Source organism: Ruditapes philippinarum, unplaced genomic scaffold, assembly GCF_026571515.1.
Source record: "Ruditapes philippinarum isolate M1 unplaced genomic scaffold, ASM2657151v2 ctg8897_1_1_1_1, whole genome shotgun sequence".
Lineage (NCBI taxonomy): Eukaryota > Metazoa > Mollusca > Bivalvia > Venerida > Veneridae > Ruditapes > Ruditapes philippinarum.
The window spans coordinates 27328-37903 of NW_026853006.1; the positions used below are offsets into that span (position 1 = coordinate 27328).

Sequence of the window (10576 nt, forward strand, 5' to 3'; positions counted from 1 at the left end):
ATAATGTCATAATTATTTTATACTTTTTATGTAATGAATAAACACCTTTATTTTCGATTGTTTGATTAAGTCTTAATTTTTGAGTGTTATAAATTTATACATGTATAATCATTTCATAACATAATCAGAAAATGCTATTGATAATTTGTAGACTGACCTTAAACATTTAAAAAATAAACAGAAAAAAAATAGATCAAAAATATTGTTTTAGTAAAACTCCATTTTTATTTGGGGCAGAAATATGCCCAATACATGAAGCTGCTAATTTTTATTCAAGAAAGGTCTGTGGTTGTACTACAGGAGCCCACATGAGTCTGAAATAATGCAAAGAGGGGGGCACCCAATGTCTTCCTCCATCAGTAAAGTTTGAGTCATAATCTGAACATAATGTGTATATAACTAAATTGGACTGTTCAAACCTTATAAATACCTCATACAGAATCTTAATTTACAAGAGCTAACAAAGAAATATATTTAAGCACCAATGAACATCACCAAACATAATAATGAACATATATGTTGAGTATTATGATACAAGTATAACAAGTGAAAAGAAGCAAAAATCACTTCTTAATTAAATAAAACTCTATATAAAACATATAAATACATATATACCAGTAAAGTGTCTTCACAACGATTCTTGAATTTTAAATAATCCATTCAAAGTTTAAGGGATTTCAAAATAAAATAACTTAGCAGCCAACAGTATAGAGGCTAGTCAGACTACACAGATGTACAGGCTGGTCTGGTTCTATACTGGAGGCAAAGGCTAAATAATCACATAAGGTTATAATTTAGATTTTGTTATTTTTGTTGCTGTCTATAACAAACGTCTGTCCAGACAATGTAGAATCTCTGTTCCATACCAGACTGGTCACCATATCTGATAACTTCTTGTAGTCTGCTATATTCTGTAATTAAAATATACAAAATTTACAGCAATATAAACAATTTTCTGTAACACAAAATGACCATGTGAGATTTTGCTTTTTAAATTTTAAGAAAAGTTAAAGGGTTCAGTAACCCTTTTCAAAAGAAATAAATATGTACAAAACTATGTGCTATATCTGTAATATGAAGATTAAAAAATTCACAGAAAATCAATAATTCTTTTAAACAAAAAGAAGTTTTCACAAAGTTAGCAATATATCAATAGAATTTTTTAAACTTAATAACATTATTATTTAACATATTTTAAAATGCTCATATAACAGTATATCTAATAAGATTTAAGAATGATTTCATGACATTAGCTGTTCAATATATAAAAATATTGACACAATATTTTCTGTCAATGAAAATAGAAAAGCAAAAAATTGTCATTTCTAATATAAAACTAATAAAAATGTTATTTCACAATTAAGTCTGTAACTTGAATATACTTACAAAATTCAATATTCCAAAACTGAGAGAATCTGGGAAGTTTTCTGTCATATCATGGATTGTCCTCATATATTCAAAAGTATCTTCATTGTTTAACTTTTTTCCATTATAAACATGAATAATACATGGCTTTAATAGAGTTTCCAAGGTTACTTTTGTGTCTATAGATGGTTTGAGAACACGTTGGGTATTTTCTGATATTGCACTTTTGGTAATTTGTGAGTATATGATCACAGCACTGTTACAACTGACTGATCCTGAACTCTCATTTTCCTGAAACATAAATCAAGTTTGTTATTCTTCATCAGGTTTGATTGATTAATTTTGAAGAAGATAATAAAATCATAGGTACCATTGACAAAATCTCTGTTGATACATATGTAGTTGCTTTTTCATCTAAGGAAAAGAACTCTATCAAAATTTGACAATTTTTTCTTCAAAAGAGTTACTGCCCTTGATAACAGAAATGATCATCCAATATTTCTAACAAAAAACGTGAAAAATACAAAAAAACAAAAACAAAAAAAAAACAAAGTCATGTGCACATTCTTTTTCTTATATAATAAAATCTATCTACAAAATCAGCAGAAGAATACACGATAATTTATAAACAGTACATTTCAATAGGAACAGGGCAAATGGTTTAACACATATTACTGTTTGCACAACTATATTAACATTTTCACCGTGGGTGGGGGGGATAGGGGATCCATGGGGAGGGGGGTAAACAAATTTTGTAAAACATCATCCAATGAGTAATTTTAGACAGGACATAAAACTGTAGCCAGCTTTCATGATCTGCATGTAGTGTTTTCAATATCAAATCCAAAATAAATAATTTATTCAGTTTTCTATAACTTGTTAACACACATAATTTCCTGTTTGGAAAGACAACTTTACTGTATAGTGCTATAAGCCATTTTATACACCATTCTTATTCAAAGTCTTAACTGGTGTAAAATTACTTGCTAACGCGTACACATGGACTTACCTTCACAACAAGCATCTTATTCCTAAATTGTGACAACACAGCATTCAGCATATCTTGATCCTCCGGGCATGATGAAAATATAACTTGAACTGATATATTCTGTTCTGAAACAATAAATATGCGTCTTTTAAAGGGTCGTGCCTGTAAAATTATCAATTTCAAACAAATATATAGACAAAAATTACTACTAAGTATTTACCTTTTCACTACCAGAACTTTAAATTTAATAATAAAATTACAATTTGCATGTTTTTGCCAAAGAAACTGTTCAACATGTTTTTGCTTCCATTTATATAAAATATATATTATACATGCATATAAATATTTCATAAATATACTTTACAGGTATATTTTAAATAGTCAGTTTCCTCCCCCCCCCCCCTCCCCCTCCCACACACACCTCCAAACACATTTTGGCCATATCTCAATGGTCAGTCCATCTAACCAACTTTCCTGGATAATAGCCAGTAATTACCAATTTCAATGCAAGTGACCGACTACTAATCTCACATGATTTCTGAATCAGGGTTTCCAGACAACTGTCCATTAGACTTAATGTTTGAGGTCAAATGTTACAGACAATTTTCGCCTCAGTCAAGGACCAAACCAGAAGGACCAGATTACAGATAACTTTAATTCCAGCAAATTTTATCAGATACAGATCAAACAAAAAATACCTTTCAAAATTGCTTCAGCTGCATATAAATCTTTTCTGTGTGTCACCTGTTATTAAAACCAGGAATATTGTCATATAATTATAAAACAGTAAGTATGATAATTATAATTAATATTTTATACAAAAATCTTTAAATAATATAATTTATCAAATTGATAAAGTATTTACTGTTCATATATTTAATTTCTTTATATTTTCAGAACCATTTGTTTGTTAGTACACATTACAGTCATATACTTTAAGAGATTTATGATTTGAAGAAATTAAAATTTGAATAATTGTAGTATGAGCTAAGTTTTCTGTCCCGCTACAGTAAGGTGTCAAATAATGGTATTATTAGCAAACATGTTTTTGTTTTTACTTAGGAGACCCTTGACTCAAAACATAAAATTATTGGCACATGTTAGCATAGCCATGCCTACATCATTAAATTTTAATACCAAAAATAAACTAGAACTGCCACTGTCATGGCTAAATACCCCCGCATACCACTTTGTCAGAATCAACAGTGGCCATTTAGAGCTCAAGGACAACCTCCCTGCCAAATCTGAGGTTACTTGAAGCCAGTGCATTGCTAAGTTATGTATTCTACATGCTTCAAATGTGAAAATGCCAAAATCAATACACTGCAGACAGGAGTTCTTAAGCATTTGAGCAGACAAACTTATAATAGTAAAAACCCCTGATACCTTGACCTTTGACACAGTCAACTAAAAATCTATAGGGGCCATCTACTAGACATAAACAACCTCAATACCAAATATGAAAACTGTGGGTCAAAGGTTTCTTAAGTAATTGGGCGGACAATTTATTGAAGTCAAAGTCCCTGTGATCTTGATCTTTGACCCAGTGACCTCAAAATCAATAGGGGTCATCTTCTAATCATGACTACCCTCCATGCCAAATATGAAGACTGTGGGTCAAAGGAATCTTAAGTTATTGGGCGGACAAGCTTTTTTTAATTAAGGCCCCTGTGACATTGACCTTTGACCCAGCAACCTCAAAATCATTAGGGGTCATCTACTAGTCATGACTAACCTCCATGCCAAATATAAAGACTGCGGGTCAAAGGAATCATAAGTTATTGGGCGGACAAGCTTTTTTTAGTCAAGGCCTCTGTGACCTTGACCTTTGACCCAGCAACCTCAAAATCAATAGGGGTCATCTTCTAGTCATGACTAACCTGCATGCCAAATATGAAGACCGTGGGTCAAAGGAATCTTAAGTTATTAGGTGGACAAGCTTTTTTTAGTCAAGGCCCCTGTGACCTTGACCTTTGACCCAGCAACCTCAAAATCAATAGGGGTCATCTACTAGTCATGACTAACCTCCATGCCAAATTTGAAGACTATGGGTCAAAGGAATCTTAAGTTATTGGGCGGACAAGCTTTTTTTAGTCAAGGCCCCTGTGACCTTGACCTTTGACCCAGTAACCTCAAAATCAATAGGGGTCATCTAATAGTCATGACTGACCTGCATGCCAATTATGAAGACTGTGGGTCAAAGGAATCTTAAGTTATTGGGCGGACAAGCTTTTTTTAGTCAAAGCCCCTGTGATGTTGACCTTTGAACCAATGACCTCAAAATCAATAGGGGTCATCTACTAGTCATGACTAACCTGCATGCCAAATATGAAGACTATGGGTCAAAGAAATCTTAAGTTACTGGTCGGACAAGCTTCTTTTAGTCAAGGCCCCTGTGACCTTTACCTTTGACCCAGTGACCTCAAAATCAATAGGAATCATCTACTAGTCATGGCTAACCTGCATGCCAAATATGAAGACTGTGGGTCAAAGGAATCTTAAGTTATTGGGCGGACAAGGAAAAACCGACAGACGGCCGGACGGACAAGCTGATTCCAGTATACCCCCCTTACAACTTCGTTGTGCGGGGGTATAAATATTACCTTGTCAGAATCTTATTTCAGTACAAAAAACTTTTACAAATATACAAGTACCTTCCATAAACTGTCTGGCCCTGTAAACAACTTGGCCCTGGTCCCTGTATACTTCATGGCAAGTAAAAGGCATTCTGTACCATAGTCAAAATCATTATCATCCGACTACATAGAAAAACAAATAAAAATATTTAGATACTATTAAATTTCTGTTACTATTTCTTTCTCTCTTTTTTTGTGACTATTTTTCCAAAGATGGGAGGAAAAAGTTTCATGGGTTTTCAGTTATGCAGACATTATATGACAACATTCCAGCTTTTATGGATGAAGGAAAACCTCAGGTACTCTCATTTGTGCTTTATCTGAGGCACACGCTGGCACCTATGTTAAAACACTGGCTTAAGGTTGAATGCACAAAAAACAACTTAAGTTTAACTTCTTAATTTTTCTGTATTTCTTTAAGGTCCATTATGCCTCAGACACGCTTTATTTATTTCCTAAGTGTTTATTTTTGGTGTACTTTAAAGGTTTCCATTTTGATACTCACTGGTCAAATACCCCAACCATCTTTTTCATCTATTCCTTTAAGGCAATTAGTACAGTTATACTGATTTGATATTTTGCATGGAAGCAAAATACTACTTTGTTAACATTTTGCTATTTTTATGACAAATGATTTCACATTTACCGATATTTTCTTCAGGTAGCAAAATGCTAACATGCTCTAAAACCCTTTAATACATGATTTAAAATTCATGTTCGTCCTTTCTAAAGAAGTAAATATTTATTCTTTTCTTAGGGATAATGGGCCTTTAAACACATATTATTTTGGTACTCTTGTCAAATCATGATACTAAATTATTTCACATTTAATACAATACCATTTCATAAGCTGTTTGAATAACGTTCAGTTGGAACCCCTGTGGCATCTCACTGGCACAATACTGACTCCTGTCTAGAGATTCCTTCAATAAACCATCATCATCAGCTGATATCACCGTGGAAACAAGGGGGCGTGTCACACCTGATGCCTAAAAGCAATGAACATTTTCTGTAAATTAAAATTATGAGATTCTACAACATATGTAGCATGTTTATATCATATATTGTGTAATGGTTATCTTAATTTTGCAAATTCAAAATAGCCTCTCACTTCTGTACCTATTTTGGGAAAAAATCATTGATAATGCTTATGTTAAAGTTCTTGAACAATACATGAATAGAAGTAAAAAAAAAAAAAATCTCAAACAATTTGTTAAATTATTTTATATCCTTTATTGTGACTAATGTAAATAAGGAGAATAGAAAAAACTATATTTTCTGACCTGATTAACTTATTTTGGTACACTTTGGTACTTGACAACATAATTTTTTCCCAATCTTATTGCTAGCTGTGACATTTCCCAAATTGAGGACAAAATCTCTGAACTTTGAACTAGTACGGGGATTTGAGGATCTTAACTTAAAAACTGTACTTGATTCAAACTCATTTTGTTCCATAATTATTGTGAATACATGTTTCAGAACAAGGTTTCTTGGTGCACAACAATTCATCTTTAGACACTTGGCAGATTACAGCATAAAATAGAAAAGGCAGGTGGTAGATTGTGACATTTAAAAGAAAGTACAAATGACAAAAATACATTATAGTAAAAAATTGCTGAAATCTTTGATGAATGGTTGAAAATTGAAAACATAAATTAGTGGATACAAAATGTGTACCTGAAGGACTTTTAGAAGAAGTTGATTTATTACAAAATTACATTTGTCCTTATTAAAATATAGCTGATATTACAATAATTCAATCTTTTTTATAGTGCATATCTTTCATATGTCAATAGAAATAGTTTAAATATTAAATGATCAAATTGCAGGAACATATTTAAAGAAGTTTGTTTGTTTTGTTGGATTTTAAGCCAAACCAAAACTTTTAAAGTAAAATGGTGGACTTTCCAGCTTTACTTGTGGACAAATATCTCAGGTTTCCTTAATTATTTCAGGTACAAGAGACACCTGTGTGTAACCACTGACTTGTTAACTACCTGGATAGATATATAAAAGAATTTGAAGTCCCTGATGGGATGAAAAAGCCCTCCTGTAAGCTATATAGTTAGAGCGTTGGACTGTTAATCCGGCGAGCTGGGTTTGATTCTTGGTCAGCGCAGGTCACTTTCGTTGTAATTGATCATAAAATCCTTTCTACCGTCATCCGCACTGTACCTCTGCTCTTGCATGTCCATAAGTGATCAGTTCCTTTCGAAAATGAAGGCAACTAGTACTGGTAAACTGCTTGACAGCCTGCCCAGAAACAATGCGGTGGCTGAACTGTGCTCTGGTAAATTCATTGTGGCTTTCTGCCATGATCCGGACTGAAAACTACCAACACCACCACCACCTGATGGGACTCAAAACCAAAGAGGTGAGGGGCAAGTGATTTATAGCCAGGGACTGGGCCATTAATTAGTTCAAACCTGAGACCCCCTTTACAAGTGGTCAACAAGGTAATCAAATAGACCACCAATCAATCATTACAAAAGGATAATAATCAGCTGTGACACTTAGTGAAAATAAAATACGCATCATTATTCCTACAAGTGTCACACAGGGTTAAAATATTTTTTGATCTTGTGCCATATTCTATAGATTTCCTATTCAACCAAACATCTATTTCTTTTATTGTTGTTGTATTCTTTCAAGTGTATTTTGAAAAGTCTTCGTAGATCCGGACTTCTTAACCGATTAAAATTCTTCAGAACAAATTTGGATTTGAGCAAATATTGCCCTTTTTAAGTGGCACTTTTGTTGCTTCTGAAGAAAATACATACAAACAACAGTCCTATACAATATTTCAATTCATTAATTGTGAACTGTTTTTAAAATGGCAAATTCATTTGAATAAAAGTCATAGCTTTTAATGTAATTCTACTGCCTGGTGTTAAAATTTTGGGATCTTGAAAATCAAACTGTATGAATAAATAAGTTTACCCCATATGTCTTAGCATAGCACACAATTTTCTTCACTACTGTTTCATCTATCAATGGTCTTACAGCATCATGGATGACAACCACACTGGATTTGTCTTCACCTACAGGTGAAAAAGAATACATTGGTACATTATATTATAATAAATACCTTCCAAGCCAAATATATGATAAAAATATATATCTTATATGAGACGTCCACATCCTTACACAGAACCATCACTTTCTATTAGTATGATTTCAACCTACATAAATCCCTAGGTTGAGGACAAGTTTTTTACTTTGAAAAACGTCATTCCTTTGCTTTTATGAAAATTGCATGCCTATTATGCCAACATTCCACTGTTATGAATGAAGGTATTCATTCAAACACTTCTATAAGAAAATATTACCCATTAAAAGTATCAGTATCCTTTACTTTTTTCACATTATATGTATTAATATGCAAGAAAAATAACCAAACATTGGCTGAAGTTAAAGCAGAGACTATAATCTTCTTGGTTAACTGCTTAGCAAAAACTCATAATAACCTCATTATCACTGTAATTGGTTATGCTCGCGACGATTACTCTGACCTGTACAAGCATGAGCAGTTCATGTAAGATTCTTATAATTTATGATACCTTTAACTAATGATTTCACACCAGCATATATAGACCTGTGTCTTGTGGAACAGCCTTTCACTAGCACAACTTTATCTAGACAATTATCTTGCACTAATTGTTCCATAAATGGCAGAAAACTTTTATTCACAACTACCACTACTCTCTTTATCCAGCTAATCCTGTAATGAAAATGTTCCCTTGAATAGTTTTGTAAAGTGGGTTTGTATGTGTTATGTATTGCTAATGTTTCGAGAACTTGTGTGCCAACTATTTTGCCAATTAATTTTATCACAGCATTATATCTATGTATTGGTAATACTGTATATACTTTGGCAATAAAATATTTTGAAAATCATAATAAAAATATTCACTGACACAATAACTGTTTTTTTTTTTTTTTTTTTTTTTTTTTTTTTTTTTTTTTTGAGGCCCCAACTGGGTAACCCCGTTTATTTACCCCGTAATAGGTATGAGAGGGTCGGGGTCATCCCTCTGATACCTTACATGATATCTACATAATATTTAAATCATCATCTATAACAATATTTTTTATATAATTATAATATACATTATATTCAAACATTCAATCAATTTTCATATAATATGTATAACAATTATGTATGATAATGTATTATGCAACAGCTTCAAAACAAACAAAGAATATTGGTTTGGGGTAAATTGATTTAGTGTAGCCTATTAGTTTATTAAAGTTCTTACAATTTGCCATCCTTCATTTACATGTTTGGTCAAATTTGTATTTTTGTAAATATTCCACGCCAATTTAAGACTATTTTTAAAACCAGGTATTGTAGGTAACACGATTTTTCTCTTTGACAAATAAATATATCTTTTCAATTCTAAAAACAAAATATCATATTTAAAATCATTAACTTCAGAACCTAAAATAAATGATTTACAATTAAAATTATCATCCAAATTATCTATCTTGTCTTTCAGATATTGAAATAACAATTGAATTTTTGGACATTCCCAAAATAAATGCAACAGAGTTTCCTCTTGGCAATTGCAAAAAGTACACATTTTACTATTGACAATTTTCATTTTGAATAAAAGTGAGTTTGTTGCTAAAGTTCTATGAATTATTCTTGTCTGAAACCACTGAATATAGGAATCTTTGGTACATTTGAATGCATAACTATATATTAAATTCCAATTTATATCAAAATTTGTAAAAAATGAGTTCCATTTTTCTTGACATGTTGGTACATCTTGATTTCTAACTAGAATTTCATAAACATACTTTTTGTTATTTTGTGTAATTAAAATAGGTTTTATATAACAACTCATAATAGGGTATTGAAACATTAATAAAATCTTACAAATAGAAATGTTAAGCTTTTGTGTATATAATAATATTGCTTTTTTCAAACTATGATATTGTAAAAAATTTACTTGTTTTTGTGTCACCTGCTCTAAGTAAGTTAAATCTACAAAATCGCCTTGGGGATTAATAATATCATTAACAAATCTGATTCCTTTTTCATAAAAAATTTTGATATAAAAGTATCTATTCCTGCTAACAAGTTATGATTGTAAAACAATGGCATTTGTAACACTTGTTCTAAACTGTCTATACAAAGTTTTATCTGTAAAAATCATATAAGCTTTTAAAACATCTATCCAAAAAGCATTTTTAATTTTATCAATTGTCAATTTACAAAACAACTTTACCTGTGCTAAACACTTTATCAATATTGAATAAAGCCATCACTAGCTTATAACATTTACTGTTAGTATTACTAACATACCTTTTAAACCATTTTATCTTTATAGAATGTATATAACTATCAATATCAATCATATTTAGACCACCTTCCTGATATGTTTTAATAACTACTGATTGCTTTATCTTTGCTTTTACCTTCCCATATAAATTTATAAAATAAGTCATTAAGTGTTTTCAAAAATGCTGAATTAGGTGTTGGTAAACTTGTAAAGCAATGAGTGAATAAAGGAAGGAGTAATGACTTAACAACAGTAATTTTTCCTATAGGTGTTAACATTCTTTTTTTCCAGTATCC

At 31.4% G+C, this 10576-nt stretch overlaps 1 protein-coding gene across 1 annotated transcript; it reads right to left on the reverse strand.

The window, feature by feature from the left end:
• Nucleotides 1–328: 328 nt before the first annotated feature.
• On the reverse strand, nt 329–8779 carry LOC132731314 (D-ribitol-5-phosphate cytidylyltransferase-like). Its single transcript, XM_060717483.1, has 8 exons — nt 8553–8779; nt 7933–8033; nt 5829–5978; nt 5008–5112; nt 3052–3097; nt 2375–2478; nt 1387–1656; nt 329–911 (listed from the first exon to the last, which is right to left on the reverse strand). The coding sequence occupies exons 1-8, from the start codon at nt 8656–8658 to the stop codon at nt 795–797; spliced, it is 999 nt and encodes a 332-aa protein (XP_060573466.1). The 5' UTR covers nt 8659–8779; the 3' UTR covers nt 329–794.
• Between the last annotated feature and the right edge of the window lie 1797 nt (nt 8780–10576).